General features: G+C 38.0%; 1 protein-coding gene across 6 annotated transcripts; it reads left to right on the forward strand.

The window, feature by feature from the left end:
* On the forward strand, positions 1 to 27,244 carry LOC129280363 (mediator of DNA damage checkpoint protein 1-like). Of its 6 annotated transcripts, none has more exons than XM_064112550.1 (18): positions 1 to 220; positions 4,701 to 4,802; positions 5,606 to 5,669; positions 6,075 to 6,127; positions 6,852 to 6,944; positions 7,803 to 7,901; positions 9,343 to 9,441; positions 10,194 to 10,266; positions 10,994 to 11,563; positions 12,178 to 12,273; positions 13,276 to 13,343; positions 15,362 to 15,494; positions 16,744 to 17,516; positions 17,828 to 20,050; positions 20,603 to 20,800; positions 21,324 to 21,492; positions 22,879 to 23,060; positions 24,433 to 27,244. In XM_064112550.1, the coding sequence occupies exons 2-18, from the start codon at positions 4,725 to 4,727 to the stop codon at positions 24,607 to 24,609; spliced, it is 5,148 nt and encodes a 1,715-aa protein (XP_063968620.1). In that variant the 5' UTR covers positions 1 to 220; positions 4,701 to 4,724; the 3' UTR covers positions 24,610 to 27,244. The 6 variants fall into 6 exon arrangements, with proteins under 6 accessions (XP_063968620.1, XP_063968617.1, XP_063968618.1 ...); XM_064112547.1 differs by lacking the exon at positions 1 to 220 and adding an exon at positions 273 to 439; XM_064112548.1 differs by lacking the exon at positions 1 to 220 and adding an exon at positions 312 to 592.

Consider the following 27,244-nt stretch of genomic DNA (forward strand, 5'->3'; position numbering starts at 1 on the left):
ACTGCACTACCATACACCCAGCCGAGTTGGCCGCGCCCGGCCCGACAGCTGACAGTTGCGGGGTACGGTGGCGGCCGGCGGCGAAACTTTGAAATACACCGACCCTTTCGGATGGCAGTCATGCCTGTGGTACAGCTACAGTTGATACCGGTACCTAATGAATTAATGTAGACTATATCAATGAACTATCATTTCATTTTTCATGTGGAAAAAAAATCATGTAAGTTAATAAAGCAACTTACCTCAAATTCAATTGATGTACGATACCGGTAACTTAATCAAATTGGCCCTGTGATCGATGTTGTCACGTCATCACCGAAGGCAAAGTTCGCACGTGCATCATGCGACACCGGCGTGCGCGAACTAAACGAATAGCGCGTGATGAGGGGACATTTCCATTCCCTGGCGTATGAGATTTCTCATGTACACAAGTGAACGGGTAATAACACGATTCATTGGTACCTGTATTTGAATAGCACATGAGTGAAATCGGTGGATACGTACCGTATTGTGTTTTAGCCTCGTAAGTGTGGGGTACTAAATAAAGAGTAAAGTGATCAAGGCAAGTTTGCAGGTCAAGCAACCATGGACGGTTAGTTCAGAGCTTCACTCGATTTTTTACCATTATTTACATGACAGCTTTATGTTTGGCAAGATTTCCGACCAGGTAGAACTTCTGGTGAGGGTAATTGATAAGAATAAGATTAGCCTAGGCCTAGGTAAAAATCTTTCGTCATGAACGTGTGCTTTTATTAAATTAGCCTTTGGCTTTAGCCTTTAGGCTTTAGACTAGTAGGTAGGCCTAGGGCTAGGCCTAGTTAAGTTAGTTACTCTCAATGAGAGTCTTGTGGAGCTGGAGCCAGGGATTGCGTCCCATTCATGTGCGTGTACCGCAAAAAAAAACTGAAATTTTTGCCCCCGAGATTTCTAACTTGGCGAAAGAGAACAACAATAACATTTTCTACCGAAATTTTTTGGGGGTTTTCAGTGCAGTGTATGATTGATAGTTTTGATAGCCTGATAGTGATATGTATCATAGCATAGGCCTAGCTCTTTCCAAATTCGATATATTAATTGCCTACAAGTAGATGGCTGGCAGCCGTCTGTTTCGAGGAGTTTTTTAACATTTTTTAATTTCTCCTCGTACACAGACGGCTCGCTATCGTGCAGCCACCATGGCATTAGGGGTACCGGGTAAACAATGCAAAATCCCCCTCGACGGGGCTCATCGATTTTTGTCTTTATTTCATAAAAATATTGAAAAAGAATTGTACCAAAAAAGAGATTATTCCATTTTGGCCTGAAATGCACCAAAACAGGGAAAAATAAACTTAAAAAGGGGAAAAAACAGTGACTTACTTCGGCTGTCGCGCATCTTCACTTCCCTGTTTTATCCGAACTTAAGTAAAAGTACATACCGGTAAACATATGGCCATTGAGTCCCCTGTACAGATCGCGCTAGAACTTCGGTCTCTGTATTTGATGAGTGGAGCCAACGGAGTTCAGCGGAACAACCAACATAACACTAACAGAGACCGAAGCTTTTGGTCTAGCCTACAACTAGTACAAGTACAATGACGTTATAATGACATAATCACACGTAAAAAGGGCACAAGCACTTACTGTCAGACGGTTTACTCGAAGACTACTTTGCTGGGCTCACGTGCGTTTAATGCCCTTCTGCCAGCCGCGCAATGATATATTACTTTCCTCTTTTACTGGGCGTTGTTGCATGGCGTGTGCCTGTAGGCTGTAATCCAAATCCAACTTATTCCAAGCTTGCCTTTGGCAGTTTGGGGGGAATTAGTTCGAAATTGATGCAGAGGTTTGAGGTTCGAGCCCTGGTCAGTCTTTTGGATGGTGACGTTAAAGGTCGGCCCCAGACGTATATATGATTGATACACGTCTGACAAAAACTCAATTATACACTCACGTCACACACACACACTACCCTAACACCCACAGCCTAGGTTCTCATTGTTTACTAGTACTAGTTCAATGTAGATGATTCACTGTCCAGCCTTGATCAGTCTTCCCTGCTATTTGTTTTTTGTTTTCAATAGGGCTACTTCGTGTCTTGACCATAATGTTGTATCTAATTGGTTGAATCGATTATTCGGGTGCATTGGCCAAATAAGGGATATGTTTAAGCAAAGTCAGTGCTGTCCTAGATTTCAGCCTGTAAATCATCTGTTATTCTATGTTTGGTCAAGATTAAATTTAGGTTCATTTCACTGACCATACCATTTTTTCCCCTTGGTAATAATTCAGACATCACTTTAATTGGAACAGGAATTGCATACGTTGTAGGAGACTGGAATTCCTTATTTTACCATGTAAAAAGTTCTTAAACTTTAGTAATCATGTTTATTCTGGATGATTTTTTTGTGATCAATATCAAGCGGTATCCACAGGAGTTGTATACATTGTAGGAGACTGGAATTCCTTATTTTACCATGTAAAAAGTTCTTAAACCTCAATAGTAATCATGTTTATTCTGGGTGATATTTGTGATGAATATCAAGTGGTATCCATGTTAATCATTAAAGGGGAATCCAACCCAAATAAAAATCAGACAAGTTGAAAGGTGGAAGTTTGAACAATATTGGACAAATAACAAGAAAGTGTAGAGCCTTATTTCCATAGTTCAGAGAACTTTATATTTTCATGTACAGGTTAGATGCAGTTCAGTATTCTATAGGTCAGAGAACTTTCTTTATAAACAAGTTGGAATGTTAGATGCAATTCAATTCATCTGCTCAGTCTTTGTGAATTTCACTTCTTTGTTAAGACATGGAGTTGACCTGGATTACCGGTACATGCTTCAATTCATTGATTCTCTGTATGTTCTGTTACACACACATTGACTATACAGTATAGGGCCTACACACTGATTGCTGATTGGTTAATTATTATGTTAATTCGATGTCTATGATTTTGGAGAGGAGACAGAAATAAAGTGAGCCACGTGCTCTTGGGCAGTTCCACCCTAGCCTTGAATAGAGAGACTTCTCTGTGTTTTATATAACATTAACACCTGTGTAGTGAACCCTAACTCTAACTCCAGTAGCCACCCTACATCTGGTGGCAGCGGTGGGATTCGAACCCACGCCATCGAAATGACTGGTTAGTTAGGAATTTTTATTTTAATTTTTTTGGCTGCATATGGGATGTCATAGTGATGTAAGGCAAGGACTACTCTTCCATGCACTCCAATGCATATTATGGCTAAAATGTCATTTTCCCCAAAAGTTTTATTTTAAATTACATTTTTCTTTCATGAGGACATATAACAATATACTACCTGGGTTATATTTAGATTACTGCCCCAGGGGAATGGGTACTTAGGAGAAAACCACAAATCCCTGATAATAAAGTACATGGCCTATGGGAAAGTTGTCCTTGCCCCTTGTCATAATTTACTTACCCAATTGCCAATTTGAAATCTACATAGTATTAAGGCGGTGCTGCACCATCCCGAGTTTGCTCAATCTCGAGATTTTAGCCCGATCAGCCCTCTTCGCGATTAATCTCGAGATTCAAGAAACCCCGTCTGCACCATCCCACGAGGAGCTATATCTGCTCGAGCGAGGCAACAAGCCCGATATTCCGGGCATGCGCACTTTCGGATCTTGGAGTTTCAACGGCCCGCGCTTTTGAATAACTTCCCGCGATATGCAAGCAATGAACTCCTTTCACTAGTACTTTCGCCGAATTCAACCGGTGTTATGCAACAATCCTTTCAGCTCAGCGAGTGAAGAAGTGATGTATTCTTCGTGAAATATGATGGCGGAGTAGGAGGCAACGACAGAGAGAGAGAGAGAGAGGGAGAAGGAGGAAAGAAATGCTATTTGCTCACATTTTGCGAAGGAATAAGACAACACTGCTGTCAGTGTTGTTATTGAATATGACCATCGTCGATGCGATGAGCGCCTCCCCCTTCGGTCTGGTCTCTCCCGGGGTCTCTCCCAAAATCCATTCACTGGTGGGGACACCATCGTTGCTTATGAACGCTTCGCATGTATAAAGTTGACTTTCGCACGTGTTTATGTTTTGACCAAGGCGGAAGTGGAACGCGAATTGCATTATGGACTGACGTCATGAATAAATTACCCCGAGTCCAATCTCGAGTGCGTCTGCACCGACGAATTAGCGGGATAATTCGTAAAATAGCGCGCTATTTTGCAAATAAACCCGAGTTGACTTGGGATTGCAATCTCGAGATTAATCCTACGAACTAGCGCGATAATTGCGTCTGCACCGCCAACTATCTCGAGATTTTTCAGATCGGGATAATTTGCCGGATCAGAAATAGCGCGCTAATTTGAAACTTCGGGATGGTGCAGACGGCCCTTTAGTGATCTCAATTTTAAAACAGCTATAATTTTCTTATTGCTTGTCCGATTTCTTTCAAACTTTCACCATTCTCTTTAATTTATTTTTCTCCTTCCCAACACAACATTGTATGGCCAGGGCTGGATTCCCCTTTAAAAGCCCCTTATTTTTCTACAATTACAACGTATGCATGTGGCATGCAGAGCTACGATAACGATAAAATAGGCCTTTTGTTTTTTCAATTCATTTTTTTTCATTATAGCTACTGTAAAACTAAAGCATAGATGCACATAAGCAATAATATTCTCTGTACAGTCTAATGAGGATAATGACAAGTTTTCTTTCTGTTTTATTTCTTTACAGAGCTGTAAACTGAATTAGGGTCTGCCATGGATGCTACACAAGCAATCATCTTCTCTGATGAAGAAGATAGTGAACAAGAACAAGGAAGTGGAGAGAAAAAGGCTGTAAGTCACATGCAATATGTAAATCAAGATGCACGTCTTAGATCATGACTTTACGCACCACTTGTGACCCTTCTTCTGCCAAACAAACGAGATACTCAAAATTCTCTTACTGTAATTCTCAAAACATCTACCGTAGACATTCTGTATACCAGCTTTAAAACACGAGAAAGATTTGTTATAATAACATATGCAAAATTTGTATAACAAATTTACTATCAGCAAATAAGATCAAAGGATTTCAGTGGCTTTTAACTGTTATTGCAAATTTGTTATTATAAAAAGTTTTATGAAACAGGGCCCGGATTTTAACATCAGCTTATGGGAATTCATGATCTCTTTCTACAAAAAAGATCATCTTTTTAAAATAAATTACTAACAACTAGCTTTATGGTACACCACACCGAATACAAATGACTCTAAATGGCTTTACGTAGCTTTGGAATGATGATAATTAATCTGCATGTAATGAAATTGAAATAAACACAGATTCTGCCTAATTCCTGGGTCCTGTGGAATGTAAAGTATGTGTACACAAAAATGAAAATACAGTGACTTTTGTGTGCTTTATTGTAAGTTACAACCTTGTATGGAGAAAAGAAGATGGCAGGTGCATGAAAGCAAGGAGAAATTGGTGACAATGTTATCATGATGCAAAGATTTAATGTGTAATATTTATACAGCACTTTAACATCCACAATTTTATGTTTATGGTACGTATCATTACTTTGGCTTTATGAGTCATGACTTGGATGATTGATTCAAGGAAAGTTGAATTTGTCTTTTGATTTTTTATGTCAATGTAGGTTGCTTTTCTTCATGTTTTGGCTCAGAAAGAGCTGTCTGCTGTCAAACATCCAATCTATGAAGGTAAGTTTGTATTGATTATCAGGAATTAATTTCACAATCTTTTCATCCCTTTGTACTGCTCTTTGCTTCAAATTTCAAAGGCTGAACAACTACATGTAGGCCACAACGCTCTGTCTTTTTTTACTATGTATTTTGAGGACATGTCTAAGAACACATTGTAAAGGGACTATCACATACATTGTTTGTCCTAGCCAGTGTATGCCAATGCATGTAGGCTATTTTTTGTTGTCAAGAGTGGAATGAAATAGAATGATAGAATAGAGTGAAAAAGAATGGGATGCTTGATTTAAGAAAAAATGGGATTAAATGAGAAAACGGCTGGCCAAACAGTACATCGGCAGTACAAGCAATTGACTCTTTTTTTAAATGTTATCAGTTATGCTTTCTTTATGTGTTTATTTGCAGGTGATAATTACATCGGTCGTCATGATAGCAATTCTATCCACATGCCTTTCAAGGTGAGATATTGGAAGGAGTAATATAAAAGAAAAAAAGTTCTTTGAGAAAAATGTGATCTTGTGTAAATGGGTATGAAATTAAGTTTTTGATACGTGTATGACAGGCGTTGCAGAACGAATTGGAAGGGGGGGGGGTCAAACATGCATAAAATCACAATTAAATGGTAATTTTCAGGTTTTTGTACATGGTAACTGAAAGTTCCTCAACACTTGTCCATTCCAAAAGCCCCATCTACCACACATAGCTCTCACCATTGCTCTCTCAGTCCTTCTCAGAATACCCATTTCGTTTAAATTACTTGAACACCACTTTCAGTCCTATACAATATCACTGATCTCACACAACTCTATAAACTATTTCAAATTCTTTCAACTTCAGTAAAAACCTTTTCCCAATTAACGACCCTCCGCCTTCCCCAAACCTTAGTCAACCAAACATGTCTGCTAAAAAGAACACATACCTTAAATTCACTGCAAATGTTGGCTGGCTCAACCTTTCCATAAATATCCCCAACTACCTGATTGATTGTGGGAATCCACCAAGTCTGTGTCCAGATAATATTTTTCAAACATTTTTCAGCGGCGATCAGTCCACATTTCCTGACGAAGGGTAGTGGTCCGCAGCCGTGACGTCGTAAGTCTCGTTTGCCGACTTTGTGTGACAACTGATTAACCTCTAGCCATCTTCTACTCAGTATGATGATCAACTGTTTTCTTCCTGTAGGCATTGTCCAAGCAGCATGCCTGTATTGAAGTTCAAGGGAATTCACATCTTATCTATGATATGGAGAGCAGAAATAAAACAAGGAGAGGCAAGGTAATAGTGGAATCAGAATGCTCTGATCAGATATAGCATACAGATACATGTCATGTTTCCGTGTGTAACAGAAGTATTCCAATTTTGGGGAAAGAATAGAAAATTAAAGGTAAATGCTAGTTTTGGTAACGATATCAAAATGAGTTCGTACAGAATCCAATGAAATGACCACCAAAGTGTCTGTATAAATAAAACGCATGTGTCAAAGGATTCTGGAAGAAATTGTGTAATTGCTGAGAAATCAGCAAATAAGCACAGGATTAGGGTAGAGCGTCGGGCCCGACGCTCAAAGCAATAATTATACACTGTCCCACGTGCGCTTATCTGTGTTGGGGAAGTTCAGTCTGAACATTTTTCAGCGTAGATTTCAAGATTTCACAAAGTTCAGTTTACCGGTATGTAACTGTACCAGATCTAGATCCTCGATGATATACTGACAATCAAGCCTGGTTTTACAGACTTTCTCATGAAATCAGTGTTTACTGCAACTACTGGAATTTCTCTTTAAGCCTGTGTGTTCCTGTTATTGTTAAAAATTATGTGTGGTATTGATTAGAAAATTTACGAAGCTCATATTTCCTAGTGATTTGTTTTAATTTTCATACCTTGACTTTGTGGGTTGGCATGTATGGAAAATAGTTTTGAAGAGGGATACACTGTGTGTTTATCTAATTCATGATCATGACGATCTCTAGTACATTTTTGGGTAACAATTATTAAATACAAAGTTTTCTAAGCACTTCATATTTATCTGCAATTCTGTATATATTGTCTTGAAAAAAATAAAAATGTTCGTTCAGGAATATATTATAAACATAATTATTTGGATTACATAATGCATTCAATTTGTATTCACAGATGTTTTTGAAACCTAATGTGCGGTATGAGCTGCGAGACGATGATGTCATCATCTTCGGTGATGTCAAGTGTCAATATATTCTCCAGTCAGAACAACGGGTATGTTACCATGGCAATATCTCTTTGACCTCGCATTAGCATATTTTCTACAACGTTCAGAATCTATCGAAAATGCCTCTAAAATCACAAAGGACAGATTAGAGGTCATTGTCGAAAGTTGGTGGACCAGGACAGCACATCATCTTAAGATTCGGACTGGACAAAAAATTGCAAATATGTTGTTTGTCCAGAATCCAGGACTGCACTGCTGTTTTGATTAACCGATTTTCGACAAAGACTGCTTTGTTATGAAGGGCTTTGATAAAAGATTCTCTGCGTTATAGAAAGCCTCTGCAAAGTGATTGCTAGAATGCCCTAATATTATTATTGTGCTGGCACAATGAAAATTTAACAATTGATTTGCATACAAGTTGAAAAATAAAGAAAAATATTTGTTATGGTTTCATGAAAATAAGAATAAGTGAGTTGTGAATTTTATAAGTTTTAGATTTGTAATGTCATATGCAAGCAGCTTCCCCCATTTATTACAAAAATATACAACGCTTTGAGAAAGAATAGTGGGAAATTATTAGTCCGAAGTTAGACTGGAAAGTCTTTCATTAAAGTGGGTATAGTAACCCAACTGATGATACAGAAACAAAAGAAATAACAAGAATTCTTCAATAAAATAGATTTTGGGATTTATTGAATATCATAGGGGAGGAATTTTTCATTATTTTTACAATAGTGTCATTACTGTAGTCCCACATGTAGACTCTCATGTCCGACATGTCGGTAGATTGAGTGGGACGTCAACTGGAAACAATCTTTCAGAGTCAAGAAAGTAGTGAATATTCTTCATTTTCTTGATAGAATCCAACTAAATCAAAATTTCAAGGAAACAAGGAAAATGGATTGTCATTTCATGGATTGAGAGATGCAATCTCATATTGCAGCAACTTTTGGTGAAGATTTTTTTCTTTTGTTTTTTTTACCCTCGCCAGTCCAAACTACATGTAACCAGCTGTGTGTTGATAGCATTTAATCATTTTCAAACTAAACATAATGGCCTGTAGTTTGAAGTCAGGTTTAACTTAGACCATGGTCTAACTCTGTGCTAAAATTATGGGAAGCCAAAAGTGTCACAATTTTTATTACATTGTATGTTTCTTTTGTTTACTGTGCTCTTTCCTGATTCATCGATGGTGAAGACAATCATCTATTTGTACTTCCTAGACAATTATGGATGATTTGAGAACCAATGAGCTGAAATATAATATACATGTATCTTCTGTTAGTGATTTATGTAACAATTGGCTATCAATACTTAAACCACAACTTTAAACCTGAGTTAAAGTTAAACCCGACTTCAGAATACAGGCATATGACTCTGGTCTAATTATTGTCTTTATCATAACGTGAATTTGAGCACTTGGCAAGTTTATTATCATTATTACAGAGTGGATTAGAGCACTTAATAAGTTGTGCTATTTTTATCTAGGAAGATGATGATGATACAGGTTCTGATACCGATTCTGAATTGATGCTTCAACCACCAGATTCTGAAGATTTAGATCAAGATGATTACAAGAGCAAAGAGGTGGGTAGACGGTTCTAAATAATACCTTTCCTTGAGAGCAGTTCCATCAAATCTCTGTTATGTAAAGCTAATCCGCCATTTTCATTTTTCTGATTGATTGCAATTTCCGTTTTTTTTTTTCATCCGTCTTTTCCTTTGATCCCACGGCCGATTAGTTGGAAAATAAAATGGGCCGGAATGAACAACAAAGATATAAAATTGGGAAACTATGGAAACAGACAAAATAAAAATAATGACTCATTCAAGGGTGTTTCTTTAGTTTGATTGTGTGTCATATTCATAACCAAAGGTAAGGATTTTGTTAAATTGATATGATGGTTACTAATAGGTATCAGAAATTAGACGTGAGTAATTTCAGGTACTGGGTCAAGGTCAAAGGTCATGTCAGATCAGTTAATTTTGATAAGAATTTATATTTTGTTCATTGTTAAAAGAATGACACATTAAAGGAAACTTATATGAAACGGTGGATATTGCAAATAATACTATTCAAGTTTAAAGGTCATTTGAGGTCATAGTATTTAGGATTTTCTTATCAAAGGACTTTTTTCTCTTTTTGAAAAATTATTTATCTTCCATGAAAACCATGTAAAATTGCGTATTGTTTCAGGTTAGACCGTCAGAGGCATTCCACTTGTCTTTTTATTCATGGGAAGGTCTTGTTTTTCATTCATCCATCATTCATTTTTCCCTTTTATATGTCTAAATTTCTTTCATTCATACAATTATTTATCTACCCCTTTTCTATAAAGGATGAGAATGACAATGAATCAAGCTTCAGCATAAACGATTTTTTGCAGCCAACACAACCATGCATTAAAAATGGTGAGTATTGAAGAATAAGAGAACTAATGATGATGGAGATGATGGTAATGGTGGTGATGATGATGATGATGATGGTGATTATGATGATGATGATGATGGTGATGATGATGATGATGGTGGTGGTGGTGATGGTTATGAATGATGATGATGATGAGGAGGATGATGATGATGGTGGTGGTGATGTTGATGATGACGATGATGATGATGATGATGATGATGATGATGGTGATCGTGATGAGGGTGAGAATAATTCATATCATACATAAACCTTTTGTGGGATGATAATGGTTTCAATTTTCCACTGCAGTTTTTTGCATTATATGATATTCTAGCTCTTCCCAGTTGATTATGGGCCTCTCTATTGGACTAGTTCTCTCTAATCTCCCCTATAACATATTTTCCTTACAAGGCTTTGGTGCCCTTTTACAGGTCCAAAGAATCATTTGGCTTTTCTTTCTGTAAATGCCCATACCAGTATACAATTATTTGAGTGCTTCTAAAAGTGAATATGTCTTTATAGGTCTTCATTGTTTTCTAACACACGTATCTTCATCATTGTTTTGTAAGTCCATATTCAAATGTTATTATATGTCCCTTGGGCTTTGATACCCATTGTCTAAGTTTATGCTCTGTTTTAGATTAGCTAAGGGATATTTTAGATAATCTGTTACCAGTCAAGCTGTATGAAACAGTTAAGTAGTTTTGCTATTGAATACATCTCCCACAGGAACTGTTGATGTTATGGCAACTCAAGCTGTAGATAATATGGAAACACAAGCCATCGACAACATGGCCACCTTAGCAGTGGACAGCCCGGAAACACAGGCCGTTGATGGTATGGAGACACAAGCCGTCGACAACATGGCAACATTAGCAGTCGACAGCCCGGAACCGCAGGACATTGATGGTATGGAGAATCAAGCCGTTGACAACATGGCAACATTAGCAGTCAACAGCCCGGAACCGCAGGACATTGATGGTATGGAGACTCAAGCCGTCGACAACATGGCAACGTTAGCAGTCGACAACTTGGAAACACAGGCTGTTGATGGTATGGAGACTCAAGCCGTCGACAACATGGCAACGTTAGCAGTCGACAACTTGGAAACACAGGCTGTTGATGGTATGGAGACACAAGCCGTTGATAACATGGCAACATTAGCTGTTGACTACCAAGCAACTCAGGCTGTCGATGGTATGGAGACACAAGCTGTTGACAACATGGCAACGTTAGCAGTCGACAACCTAGAAACACAGGCCATTGATTATGGTACTCACAGTGATTCTTCTGATACAGGTAAGTGGGCATATTGGAAGGGATATACATTTCCCATTTTCAGTCATTCAAAATATTAGTGTTAATGCCAAGTACTTCGCATCTCCACTGAATTGTAGGAGAACTGCCTTCACAAAGTGATTGAACATGCTGATGATAACACAGCTCACGTAGAAGAACTAGATCCTCTCAAGACCCACTTAAATTAATATATCCAACTAAACAAAAAACAAACCGGAGATAGAACCCTCACTGTTGCCTCCTCAATGGAATGGAACAAACTCCATCTCACATTAAGACAATCCCCAACAGTTGAATCTTTTAAGAAGTCCTTAAAACTTTTTTGTTCTAGGCAACTGCCTTCATTTTATATGTATGTCATTCTGTATATTTTTTTTTTTATGAATATGAAATTGTAAGAGCTGTGGGCCATTTGGGAAAAGTGTGTTATAAATATTGGGTATTATTATTATTATAGCTAGAGTGTTCTGAGGTGTTCAATTATTGTGTTAATGGCCCAAACATGGAGTAGTGTATGTGTGCAGCGCTTTGTGACCGAAGGAAAAGGTGCTATTTCAATTGACTATGGGATTGGATTGGATTGTGCTTACATTTCTCCTGTGTTTATATTATAGATATAGATGATGATGATGTCAGGCAGAGTATACTAGAAGCTCCAACCCAAGCTGTAGCACTCAACGATTCAAGACAGCAGGGTACACCTAAGGAATGTAAGCATCTGTCTCGATATTTCTTAAAATTATGGAAAGTAATATAATATACATGTACATATATATCAGGCTTTGAGGAATTATAGTGTGGGACTATTTATCCGAGGTTGGTCTGGCAAGTACTATTTTCCCCCGAGGGAACAATAGTAGCATTGCCAGACCAACCGAGGATTAATAATTCCCACTATGCTTTCCCAGGAAACACCTACTACATTTGTTTTATATCCTACTTTTGATAAATTAGAACCAAAATCTACACGCTGAGCTTGCAGAGTCCGGTTACTTACTTAATTGACATACTTTTTACTACTCCACCGCACTCAGCAGAACATGGATTAGTGCCTGTGCTGACACGTCATGGGACTTGCCTGGGAGAGACAGCTTAATACTGACCACTGCGCTGGAGAGAATAGCTAAATATCCAGTTTTCTTAAATGATGACGTCAGTATATTGGTATAGCGCAAAATATATCAAGGTCTGTGTCACGCAACATCATACTTAAAATAAATTTGGTCATGTGATGCTATTTGAACCAATAGGATTTAATGTATGTAGGATATGATAATGAACATCCTTGAAATATACATCAAACCCATGACACTATATGCACATCTTGCAGGACCTTCCTGAGATAATTCACTTCTGTCTTGTGCTTCATAAAAAAGGTGTAATGCCTCAAAATATGGCTTGAGTACTACATGAAGTGAAAAGTGGAGGTCGGAGGCATATGAAGAGTTAATCATTGCATGGAACTCGAGTGTTAAGAGTTTGTATAAATTTCAAATAGAGGGGAATTCTTTTTTTTTTCATAATTCTGTAATTTATCCTGTCTTGTTGAATTTCTCATTTGCCCTTGTGAGGGTCTCCTTCATTTAAAATAACAACATTTTTCATACGGCTACCGGTAATTTTGTATGATTCAATTCATATGGTCATTGTTTGTGACGGCCTTGTTTTTCCCCACATCCCTCTGAATTTATACGTTATTTTCTTTCTATCAGGTACCCGGACCTTAGTCCTCGATTCCTCTGCAGATTCTAGCGATATAGATGACAGTCCAGTCAAACAGGTAGAAAAATTATTCATTATTGCATCTTTGTGAAAATTATCTTTTTTAAAACTATACTTTGACTACAGGGTTCCCAGCCCATCAGGGAAATTTATTTTACTGTTTTCCAGTCGGGGAAAAATCAGGGAATTCGTAAAAAAATACCTGAAATCAGGGGGAAATGCCTCAAATGAAGGAAAAAAATCAGGGAATATTGATCGGTCCCAAAGTCAAAAGCATGGTAGTCAGTCAGACTCTTACATGTATATTTTGTTGCATATCAAAACATCATCCATTGAATGACTGGTTATGGTGGCTTTTCAGTGTTTTTTTTTTTTTACTTGTAATTCACTGCAACAACTTAGAAAGCATGCGAAACTGGGAATGGGATTAAATAATTATCATGGAAATTTTAAACTTCATCAGGGAAATATCGGGGAATTTTGTTTTCTTGAAAAGCTGGGAACCCTGGTCTATGTCCATAGACTGAATAGTGTTTCACAAAAATACTTTTCAAATAACATTGTTTTAAAAATTATGCATACTATGTTACTTAAATTATATTTGTTTGTTAAATATTTAAAAAAATAAAATGAAATGAAATATATCTGTGAAAGTCACTTACAAGGTGTTTCATGGGGGGTGTCATAAGTTGTCTTTGTAGTGATTTGAGCTAACACATATGTTTTTTAGCCAATCAGATTTTAGTAGCTCATAATAGTTGTCACTTTTCACAGAATTGAAATGGTGTGTGTGATTCACATTTTACTTGGATGTGTTGAAGAAGATAATGATACACATGTAGTTTGATATTTGAAAAAGAATACTTGAAAGTCTTGGCATTTCTTGTAATATTGCAGATTTTCAAACACTACTGTGAATTTCCAAGTTTCCTTGCCATTATTATGATACAAGAGTTTAGTTAATTTTGTGCTATTTAATTGAGGAAAAAGGTCAACAATAACATCAGCTGCCATCATTTGAAATTGGCATTATGATTATGAAGGCAGTTTTCATACACATGTGTATGCTAAAATGTAACCTTTAATTGCGAATTCATTTGCCTATTTTGGGCTGAAGCTATTGGGCCTTTCCATAAAAATAATAATCTAGCCCCCTATTTTGAGGCCACTTTTAAAATGATTTGTCTGTTTTCCAGTTATGTGAGTAGTTCTTAACCCTAACTAGGCCGGGCTTTTTTGGCTGTTCTGTGGCTGGGGGGGGGGTTGATTCAACCCCCCCCTGAGATCTCGGCCACCGATCGCGCGAGCGCCACAAAAATTTGCACGCTGGTAGTGTGCGATGTAATCTACAAGGCTGTATGGTAAAATTTTCCAAAATAATGAGATTTTATTTTATATGAATTAATTATGTTAATTTATGCATAAATCATACTTTTTGCTCTAATTCACTAAATGAAGCTCCTAGAATGCTAATTTTTGGTAAAAATATTCTTTGTAGCATTGTTAACAATGGCAATTGAAAAAAACTTCGGTTTGGAAATCAATTTCTTATGTATTTTATTGTTTTATGAATTTCTTATGTATTTCTTTGTTTTTCAACCTTTTGTTTTTCTTTGTTTTTTTCACCAGATTTATTGCACAACCTTTTTGAAGCATAATTATGCTAAAATCAATTGCTTTCAGCTGTTTAAAGTAAAAATAATCATATCTTTATGAATAAGATGAGAAAACTCAATTTGCATTGACTTTGTACACAAAATCACGTTTTGGAACAATTTTTGGTCTTACATGCACTTACAAAATGTTGCGTAATTTGGGAACCACGTACCCGGGCGTCGTAAATTTGGTCTCAAAAGATGCGCGAGACTTAAAAGTATAAACTCTGCGAGTGGCGCGGTCAAAAAATTTCGCGCGGCGGAATGATCGCAGAAAATGTGGAGGGGGGGGTTGATTCAACCCCCCCCCGGCCATTTTAGGGTTAAATTAATCTTGCTTTTGCAGTTCATGGAATGGGGGAAAAATGTAGCAAAATTAGTCCTATTTTATGAGTTCAGGATTTGTGATTAATAATTTCAGACAAGAAACGTGTATGATGATCCTACCCAAATATGTGACAGTATAGTCTCGGATTCAGGCTCAGAGACAGACATTGAAGATCCAAGTATGATTCCTGACACTCAAGCTGATGTCACAGGAGCAAGTGAAGTTGGTGAGTTTGAAATTCTTCAAGTTCTTCTATCACTTTGTTAATTAAAATGTTGCTTCGGTTCAGGTTCAAAATCGTATACAAAGAGGGCCCTATGTCTGCACTATTATTGAAATTATGAATTTCTTTAATACGAAAAAAACATTTGTAGGGTGCCTTATACAAATCACAGGTGGGCTGACTAATGAAAACAACAACAAATCTATGAACAGGTAATCAAAAGTTTTTGTTGATAGTATTTGTCAATATTTGAAGAGTTCTCATGATAATCCATGGCGTGTCATTTTTGTCTCGCCTGCATAGCAGAGCGAGACTAAAGGCGCCGCTTTTCCGACCGTGGCGGCGGCGACGTCAATATCAAATCTTAACCAAAGGTTCAGTTTTTGAAATGACATCATTAATGTACAAAGTATATGAACCTATATAGTTAATGAAACTTGGACATAAGGTTAATCAATTATTACTGGACATCCTGCCTGTGTTTCAAGTCACATGACCAAGGTCAAAGGTCATTTAAGGTCGATGAACTTAGATTATGTTGGGGGAATCAAAACGATATCCTAACCAAGGTTAAGTTTTTTTAATATCATAATTTTGAAAGTATATGGATCTAGTTCATGAAACTTGGACATAAGAGTAATCAAGCATCAGTGAATATCCTGCGTGAGTTTCAGGTCACATGACCAAGGTCAATGAACTTTGGCTATGTTTGGGGTATTTTTTTAATTAATTGCCATCATAACTTTGAAAGTTTATGGATCTAGTTTATAAAATATGGACATTCGGGTAATCAAGTATCACTGATCATCTTGCACAAGTTGTTGGTCACACAATTAAGGTCAAATGTCATTTATGGTCAGTGAACGTAGTATTTTATCATGATATAAATGGTGTTTTTGTGAATGATTATTATACAGTCGTTACAGACAGCACTGCTGCTATATTGAATCGCGTAATGCAGGCAAGACTGCCAGAGGCGCTCCACTTGTTAGATTAAAAAGGTAATGTCTGTGCCCCAATTCATTTTACACACAATACAGTTTCTGAATGAGGGAATCTGTATTTAAGGCAATATCTGTGTAAAGTTTGTGGTTATTTATTGTTTTCTTTGAATAGAATCATGTAGATATGCAAATGCATAAACAGCAGGCACTGTCCAGACTAGGGGCATTACACCATAATTGAACATTTGATTTTAACACATTTATTCCTGAAATACTGATAGTATTCCTTTTATGTTGTCATTGATTAGATGAGATGGCTGCCGTAGCGATTGATCAAGATGATGAAATCTTGAAGGATAGAAGCGAGGATAGAACGGACAGCTCAGAAGGAGACGGACTGAATGTACCACAACTACACAGTAGTGACGATAACACGGAGTTGGACAATGACATGGGGAATACCTCTCAAGAATATTTCTTGAATTACAGGACTAATGAGACTCCTGGAGATGAGACGCCCTCTAATCCAGCTGACGTTGAGGTGCCTTCTAGACCAGCTGACATTGAGGCTACACAACCCTATCAAGGTCACTCAGACGATGACAACACAGAGGATACGCCGTCTAAACCAGGTAACATTGAACCTACGCAACCTTATCAAGGTCACCCAGATGGTGATAGCGCAGATGAGACACCTTCCAGACCAGATGACATTGAGGCTACACAGCCTTATCAAGGTCACTCAGATGATGAAGGTTCAGAGGAGACGACACCCACTGACCAAGACAAAGTTAATGTTACCAGCCTTGATGCTACACAGCGGTATGGTGATATCAACAAGGATGAGCCAACAGAAGAACCAACACCTGCATCGTCAGTCACCATGGAAATGCCATCATCTGTTACCATGGTAATACCATCCACTCAAGCTGATGATGCTAAAGAGAAGCAACCTGATTCGCGTGATGATGATGAGACGGACCCAACTGTGCCGTATCACACAGAAGATGATGTTGACATGGAAACAGGCGATAGTGAAATAGAATGCACCCAGGCTTATGGAATGCAGGGCGGTAACACGGTAAGACACACAATGATGTCTTTGGTGCAATTGTTTTTATTCCCATGACCCAAAATCAAAATGCTATCAATATCGATTAATATTCTTGTTAGTAAGCATCTGAATGCAAATTTAATATTTTTGAAAATTTGATTAGGACTTTAACTGTTGCTATTCCAGCATTGTGCATAATTGAATTTTATTGAGCACAAGAAGGGTCAACAGTAGTAGTCCCCAGATATCAATAGATCTTAATGTTCATAACAGTTTGGCTTTAAACTTGACTATCAATCATACATCCGATCCATTTGGTTTTTCTTTTTCTTTCATAGCAAGTTCCTGATAGTCAAGATGCTGATGATGAACCCACTTCTTCCAGATTTCCAGTCTTCAAGACCCAATCGCCTTCAAGATCCTGCCTGAAACAACCAAATACACCAGACAGAAAAGCAACAAAAGCTAGGAGAGTCATGTTTCAATCTACCGAGGATGAAGAAAGTAGCCAGGAAACTGATGGAGATACTGAGCCTTTGAAACGCAGTGTTCGGTTTAGAGGACAGGCTAAAGGTAGTAAGAGCCTTGGGGTAGATGAGGAACAGTCAACATCCAAAGGAAGTAGGAGAAGCAGTTCCAGAGTGTCGCAGAGGAAGGAAGATGAAGAGGTGAAAGAGGCTCAAAATGTTGTTTCTGGACGAAAGGGTAGAAGATCCAAAGCTGTAGAAGAAGCAGCCATGAAATCTGGCCAAAAGAGGAAGGCAGATGCCTTAGAACAGTCATCTGCTTCCTCAACCATGGTGAACAAAGCTGAAAGCAATGCAGAGAGGGGGAAGAAGCAAGGAAGGCGTAAGGTAGAGGAGGGAATGAAGGAAGATACTGTTGATGGGGTGCTGACTGTGACTGATGCTAAACCAACTAGGAAGAAGGAATTTGATGAAGAGAACCCAAGGCCTTCATCAGGCAAGGAGTCGAAGGTCAATGATAAGAGGAAGCTATCCGATAGCAGCATCTCATCCGTTGGGTCTGAAGGAAGTAAAGCAGGAAGAGCATTAAAAACTATTGTACAGATAGGGAAGAAACTCACTAGGGGTAGCAAGAGAGGGAAAAAGAGTGTTGGAGGTGGTGAGTCAACTAATGACTCTCTTCCTGTAGTGACAAAGACGCTACAGAATACTGCAGAAGTTGTTGACGATGGTGATAGTGATGATACTGCATCGATATCCTCTACTGCATCAAGTATAAGGGACTTTGATGAAGTCAAACCCAGCGCAAGACCTACAAGAGGTACGAGGAGTCGGAGGAGTAAGGTTGCTGATGAACCTGATAGCCAGTCATCATCTGGCATCAGGAAATCACAAAGGGGAGGAACTGAAAAAGAAATTACTCCTCCAGAGGAGAGTAAAAAGAAAGTTGGTGGTAGAGCGAAAAAAGGAGTAGCTGCAGAAACTGTTGTTACAGAAGTAGATGGGCCATCAACACAGAGTAGTAGCAGGACAAGGAGAAGTGAAAGATCTACACAAGGAGATGAGCTATCCTCGCAGGACGATAGTCAGAAAGGTGTATCTACAAGAGGAAAGAAGGGCATAACGAATGAGGAGGAGGTGAAGAGTAAAAGGACTAGAAGGGGTGCTATGCAAGAGGCCAAACCAGACACTCAAGAAACGAACCCTAAAGGAAATGAAAATATAAAAGCCGTAGAACTTAAGTCTGAAATAGGTAAAACAAGTAAAAGAGGCAAAACAAAAGCTCAACGTTCTGGTGAGAGTGAGCAAAATGTCTCTGCAGATGCTTCAATGCGGGAAGATAAAGAATCGCAGGAGACTGGCTCAAAGAGGAAGAGAAATGCCACGAGTGAAAGTCAGGAAGGTTCTCCTAAAGACACTACAGAGGTTAATGTTAGGCAAAGTGGAAGGAGAAGAACATTACCTGCAAGGTTTGTTGATTCCGAAGTTAAAGGTAAAGACGGTGGAAAGAAAGCAGCATCAGAGCATGAAGTGGAAGACGAGGCCGATGCTGGTGTGTTTGCTGTCCCCAAAGCTGTTGGAAGACCTTCCAGGAAAACGCAAAAAGGAGAACCATCGCCTTCTTCTCAAGGAGAAGTACAGTCTGAGACGGTTCAGACCAGTTCTAGAGGGAGAAGATCAACAGCGAAGGTCACGGAGGAAGTAGCAGAAGAGGAAAGATCAGAGCAGCCGGTTAAAGAAAATACAAGAGGTAGTAGAAAAAGGGGGCAAGAAGTTCTTGCCACAAAGTCAGCTGTAGATTCGAAAGCTGAGGAGACCATGGCCACTCCTAAGCAGAGAAGAGGATTGGCCGCAGCAGTTAAAACCTCTGAAGGCCCATCGAAGGTAGAGATCTCAGAAGACCTGAAAGAAGATGCCAAAGAGAGCCGAAGAAGAGGGAGACAGAAACCTGCAGAGGATGCAGCAGCATCTGAGAAAAGCGTGGTTACTCCCACTTCAAGAAGGGGTCAAACTGCAGTAGCAGCGTTGCAAGCTAAAACTTCCAAAGATGCCGAAAGAGATGAACAGAGCAAAGAAGCCAAGAGTACTGAAGTGGTGAGCTTCTTGTATATTTCGTTTTTTAAATATATATTTGTTTTATCTTGCAAACAGACAAACAATAGGCCTTTATTAACACATTTTGAAATTTACACATGCATGTATTAATGTAGTTGATATGTACTTATGTCAGTGGAATGGATTCGTTTGAAACATTGTTTGAATCAATAACACTAGTGCTGTTGAAAAGTAAGTATTGTTGACCTGCAAACCCAATAGATTTGTCATTACCAGGCATGCTTTGTATATTGACTTTCTCCTGATTCATAATAAGCTCAAACCTACATTTAAAAAATTGCTTTTTTGGCAATGAATGATACTGTTTAACTACACTGATCTACAACAATTATTTTAAACTCATCAACAAATTATTATTATTATTAAATTGATATGTGATTGTAACTTAAGCATACAGTGTATGTCATCAAACATTGTGTACATGTAATTGCAGAAGGACTGTCCTTATAAGAAATTCGTTTGACAGCCCTAAACAAAACTCCTGAAGGAAACATCCACTGATCACTGTTTTTTGTATTCACATTTGAGCAGGCCAAGTCAAGAGGAAAGAGAGGTGCCACGTCTCTCACGCCCTCACCTACCTCCTCCCCATCTTCAGCAGCCAAGAGATCCAGGCAAACGGCTGTGTCATCGCCCTCTATCAGCCCTGCGAGAAGGTCAATGCAGAGACGTGGTGAAAACAAACCAAAGGTCATGTTTACAGGGGTCATGGATGACTCGTGGCAGAAGGTAAGAAATCTCTAACTTGTGTTTGTTTGTTTATTTTATTTTTGGCAAAAGGAATACAAATACGAAGACAAATGAAAGACTCATTGACTCGTTGCCAGGGATAGCCAGAAGGAAACTGGTTCCCTTTGAAGGTTCTCCCTTCACAGGTCAAGGATTTACAAACATATAAGCATTATAATTAATAAAAAAAATGTGTGTACATAGATGTTGGGTTGTGAATCAACCCCTCCACTCGCTGACTTTTTACTTTCTTCAGTCGTGTTCATCTAGACCAAATTTGTGATGCCCAGGTACGTGGTTCCAAAATAATGCAACATTTTGTAAATGATTCATTCTCGAGGAAAGGTCACAATTCATGAAAATCATGACTGAACCATCTTTTGGCCCATGACCCGAAGGCCTTTTTCCCCCATTAGTTCTTTGAAACTGGAACTAGCGTACGATTAGAGGTTGAGGATCTTGTGGTTTGTTGTCAAGAATGCTAGTTAAGAAAGTTGTTTATTTTTTATAATTTTGTATGCAGGCTGTAACCACGTTGGGAGGAGAGCTGGGTAACTCCGTAGACGACTGTACTCATCTGGTAACAGACAAAGTCCGGAGGACCGTCAAGTTCTTGTGCTCAATGGCCCGTGGTATTGCCATCGTAAAACCAACATGGCTCGAAGCTTCTATGAAGGCGAAGGCATTCGTTGGTGAGATTCATATAGTTTGCTGACTTACGTATGTCTTTTTTAAAGTGTACATGTAGTTCCGAAGAGTCTGCATGATTAAACCGAATCATTATTTCACACCAGAACTTATGTTGTTATCTTGCTAGTAAAATTTCGCACCAAGTCAAAAAGATTTAACTAATGCCAATTCTACTGTGATCATTACAGATATACAGGTAGGTGTTTTATAAAGCTGTTCACGAGTTACGAATCACTTTCCACACGACTGGTGATCCTTTTTTGTCTTGGGGAATATATCCCTACATACAGTTGAGGCCAAAAGTTTACATGTACACCCATGGAATTCAGTGAAATTTATTCGCTTGCAAAACATCGTAAAATTTACTCTATCTTCAGAAATATAAATACTACCATGATGAATTCGGTATCAAATGAAAAAGTATATTAAGCTCTTTCACATGATTGGGATTAAAGTATATTTCAGGTGGAATTTTCTTTAAAGAAAAATTAATATTAGTGCCAAATGTATTCTATTGTTTATTTTATATTCAAACATCATTTCACAAAAATATATAAATGTCAAATCTATGGTTTATATTACATTTTCTATCATGATATGTCACCACTGAACAAAAAATTGTAATCTGAAATGTTTGTGTTAGAAGTAACTAGCACAAATATGAAATGTTTTTGTCAAGTTTTTATTTTTGATTTGTCTAAAATATGAAGATTTTTTGAGAAAAAATGACACCTAGATATTTTTCAGCTCCTGATGACAAAGCAGTGTGATGAAGGGGCATGACATACTCAATTGTTTGATATCAAATTAGTCATGATAGCACAAATATTTTATAAGATACAGTAAATTTTATGATGTTTGGCAAGTGTCAACTTTTCTTTTAATTTCCTGGGTGTATGTAAACCTCTGGCCTCAACTGTAGCTGCCTGGAGATCTAGGAACATATTCCAGTCATGCATAAAGTCATTTGTGACTTTACGAACATCTTTATGAAATGCCCACCACCTCAGCTACCTATGTCTAATCTTAGAAGTTAATTTATGCATTGATAAATGTGTTCCTTGTACAACAAAAGAAATATGATCAATTGTTCAATTACACATAACTGTATTCAGTTGGGCAATCAATGTAAAAAAAAATAAATTAAATCAATTAAAAATATCAATCATATCTCTTAAGGATATATTCGAGGCCACATTTTGCCGGCCTTGGCCTCGTCCGTGTAAAAGTCTATGGGAGAACGTTTTCCCCAGTGTTCTCTTGATTCAGAATTATCAGCCTCAGTTACATCCCTCAACTACATCCCTATTGAAACATGTATATTGAATAAATTGATATTGGACAAGATGGCTATAAAGGTTCCCTTGCTATCTCTCAATTTTTTATAGATCCGAGTCCATACCAGCTTAAAGACAAGGCAGCCGAGAGGCAGTATAGCTTTAGTCTGAATACGTCCCTTGACAAAGCAAAAGAAGCCAAGCTCTTTGACGGATACAAACTACATGTAACTCCTGGTGTCAAGCCAGACCCTCAGCAGATGAAGGATATCATCAAATGTGCCGGAGGAGAGGTAACAATCTTACTGGTTCTCATGGCTTCCTTTAAGCCTAGTTCACACCTTTGTGTTTTAAGCTGCATTAGCCAAAAACGGCAACACGCAGCAAAATATTCGGTTGCAATCAATCTTTTGCCTAAGAGGTCGTCAGAGCTTGTACAAAGTTGCAACTTGCATGCACTAAAGCGAGGTGATGCAAGCTAAAGCGAAGTACAGTTAATTTGAGGTGAATTGAGCACTAACGCTGTGTAATGCCTGCATAAAGCTGCTCGCTGTTGCTTGTTGTTGCTTGCATCTACTCGTCGCCACTCGTCTTTGCTCGTGTTGATCTTGATTACGTTCAGTTGCAGATGTTTAAAAAAAATCAAACATCCAATGTAGGATGCAAGGCCTCTGTGTTGTCTGCGTATTGACCTCGTATGAGCTTGCTTCATCGTGTTATGTTGCGTTTTTCTGTGTTTGTCTTCGTTCAGACAATTCGCAGCAGAACACAAACCCAAAATGCAAAGGTGTTTAGCCAGACTTTAACAGCAAACCAGCTGTGCAGAAATAACTTAATTTTTTGGGGAGGGGTTAATGCTTTGTGTACAGAATCCTTTAAAGCAATCACAAACCAAGAGCCACCTCAAGTCCTCAACTGCTCATGTCTGGCCAGGTTCCTTACCCATAATGCATCATTCTCAGAAATGTAGTCTTGTTATGTAAACCCACTTGAATGATTACACATTAATTCACTATACTCATTACATTCATATTGCAATAATTATGTTACCAAATATGAACAAGTACTTTTCATGTAGAGAAATTTACAAATTCACCTATTTTCCAGCTGGTTTCAAAGCAGCTATAAATCAGAAATAAGTGATAGATAAAAGGGAAACTTCTCGGCAATAAAACAGTCTCTTTAGTTCAGGTTCTCAATCCATACTTGCAAAGGGAGTGAGAAAAGAGAAGAAAAAAATTCAAAAACAGTGGAAGGGAGAAAATGCCTTGCTCACTTTTTTGTGTTTGTGTGGAAAAAGGCTCATTCTAGATCATTTTTATGTTCTTTTTCAAAATCAGTTCTTATTGGCATCCCTGTAAATTTACCAGTCCTGTATAATTATGTCAATAAAGATTGTTTTTTTCTTTACTTTTTTTATGCTTAAACCTATATAATCTAGCCCATTTTGAAATTGCAAGGGGGGTGGAATCTTGGCTTTTGATACTGGCTGTATGATCTCCCAAATTAGCCCAGCCTATTTAGGGTTAAATAGCAGAATAATTTTAACAATAGGTATTATTCAAATATGATTTATAACGTGCGAAATCCAGTCCGTAGAGTACCAAAGACACATTATTATTATACATGTAGCTTATTTCATATCTCTTCTACTTCTCTTTGCAGTATGTTGCCAGGTTACCTACCAAACCCATCCCCCAGTTGGTACTAGTGTCATGTGATGGAGATAAATCGCTATGGGCGGGACCTCGTAAGGCTGGTATCCCTGTGGTCTCATCGGAGTTCATATTAACGGGAATCCTTAGACAAGCCATCCTTCTCGACGACTATCAGCTCAAGTAGGGATGAATAGGATTAGCAGCATTCCATCTCGTCCAGTGAGGTTGTCTATCAGTGGTGTTAACTCCTGCTAACCCTTAAAGCTGCCATAGCTCTGTACAGTGATCTATAAGCTGTGCCAAATACACATATTGTAGCATGTTCACACATGCATAGTAATTACGTGTACCTCTGCAACAAAATCTGGCACAGGGGGCATATGTTGCTAGCACAATAAGGGTTATCGTAAGCTTGGCAAGTATCCAAAACCCAGCCATGGTACTATGCCTTCGAGCAAGGTATTTTATCTACATGCAGTGTTTTTCTACATCTTCGGAAGTTAATGTTTAAGAAATGGAAGAGTTGTTGATTGGAAGAGCTGTGGTGTGGTTCCGCCTCTCTCATTGTAATCAGAGGTGTGTTTGAAATCCACTCCAGCCTAGTGTGAATCCACCCTTTGCCACTCTGCACCCAGGTGCTAAATGGGTACCCGGTAGGAATTGAAAGTCATCGTCCTTTGTCCAGGATTGTGTGCACCTCATTGACTGGAACGCTCCCCAGGGAGGGGAGGATGTGCATGCATTTTGTGCAGGAATGTCTGAAATAATAACTTTGTGAGTGCTAAGATACATGTACATACTGTACAGTGTATGGTTTATTTATATTGCTTTATAGCTCCATTAACAACATGATTCTTAGGATTTATTTAGTCTATTCATCTAGTGTGACTAAACTTGGCATCAATTTGTATACATAGCTGGTGGGACATCATGTACCAAAATCAATTTTACAGAGGCAGGTGACATTCTTCATGCCTTGTTGCAAATAGCTCGAGACTACTTAAAATTGTTGAAAATGGAGAATGCTGTGGATGACAATTTGTAATTAAAAAGTCACTGGTTTTTATATCAGGCCACCCAAAAATGGAGAAAAAAATTGTATAATTAATTCAAAATAAGACTAAAATTGTCATATTTTTAAGCTAAGGAAATATGTTATGATTCACATTCCAGATGGGAGGTTGTTTTTTGTTTTAATGTAGACAATATGAAATGAAATGTCGGAATGCATTATGTAGTACCATCTTTCTCCTTGCATGCCAAACACACACATCTCTTGAATGCAATATTCCTTCACATGTCACCCTGTATCTTTTTAATATTGTCAGCTTGTTTACATCTATGTGCCATTCCCTAGGTTGACAGAATGCCTTTCAGTATGGCCAAGTTACTGTAATTTGCCATGTATTATGTTTTATTCGTAATGCAAAGCAAATATATTGCCTAACAGATGAATAAATTAGTCTGAATCTTAATGTGAATATGCAATTTCACAACTTTATACAGCATCTAATGTGGCAAGACATATGTAAATTAGTTGTATCATTCAAGTCAAGGCTTGAAGTTGTTTGTGTTTTCATGATTTTTTTTAATTGCATAATTATTAAACTCATTCTTGGATTATTGAGAAGGTAAAATTCTCCCTTTTTTACACTGTACATGTTGATGGATACAGTAGGGCAATTCCATAAATGATCAACCTTTTTGTACGTTCGACCCCCACCTATCTCAAGTTTTACTTCACTTTATGAATTTACCAAGTCATGGTCCTTTGGGAACATTACAGACTTACATAAGAACCAGAAATCAGAGACAGAAAATTTCATGAAGGTCCCACATTTTAGGGGGTCGGACGTATATATTTTAAGGAATTGCCCTATTTTCATATCAGATCAGTCTTTTTTATTTCTATATGTCACGCACAATTCTTGAAGATAAATTTTGTCTTTGATAATGTTATATATGGTGGCATGCTGTTTTTCTGATGTAATGCATATAAGTTTCAGATTGGGAAAAAAAAATCATCTGTCCTACTGTACATGTATCCCCTTTTCCATCCTTTTTTAGTTATCTCAGATGTCGGTTCCGTTCAGTGGGTCCAAACATCCAATCTAGTTATATTTGCAAACTTTGACTATATTTATCAGTGTAGAAATTTTATGAATATTCCCGCAAGTCTTTTATGCACCAAAGAATGTAAATATTGTATAGAATACATTTTGTAAATTTGTTTTAATTCATTTGCCTTCTATAGTACCGAAGTGTGATGTCATAAATTTTCAATTTTGCATGTCAGCGTATTTCAAAACCATATTTTGGTAGAGCGTGATGAAAAACACCTGCAACCCAAATTTGGTGGGAATCGGTCCATGGGGGCCTTAGATACGACCTCATGAATACATAATTAGCTCCATTGAAGTCAATGTATTGGCCTGATTCCTAATATTTAGAACTAGGCCAATAATACATTGACCTCAATGGGGCTAATTATGTATTCATGGGGTCATTTCTACGGCCCCCATGGTACGATACCCACCATATTTTGGTAGTGTTTTGCATCATGCTCTACCAAAATATGGTATCGAAATGGCTGAAATGCAAAAAAAGGAGTATTTTGTGGCGTCTTAACTTTGGTACTATACATGTCATGTGTAGGCCTATACCATTTTATTGCAGTCATACCTACAAACCAACTCCAATCCTCCACATATTAAATCTTATAGAGATTGATGGGATTGGAGTCAATTTGACTGTTATGCCTGCTTCATTATGTTGAAAAGGTTAAGATGAATATAACAACAAAAAAACTGCCAAAGGAA

Source organism: Lytechinus pictus, chromosome 17 (assembly GCF_037042905.1).
Source record: "Lytechinus pictus isolate F3 Inbred chromosome 17, Lp3.0, whole genome shotgun sequence".
Classification (NCBI taxonomy): Eukaryota; Metazoa; Echinodermata; class Echinoidea; order Temnopleuroida; family Toxopneustidae; genus Lytechinus; species Lytechinus pictus.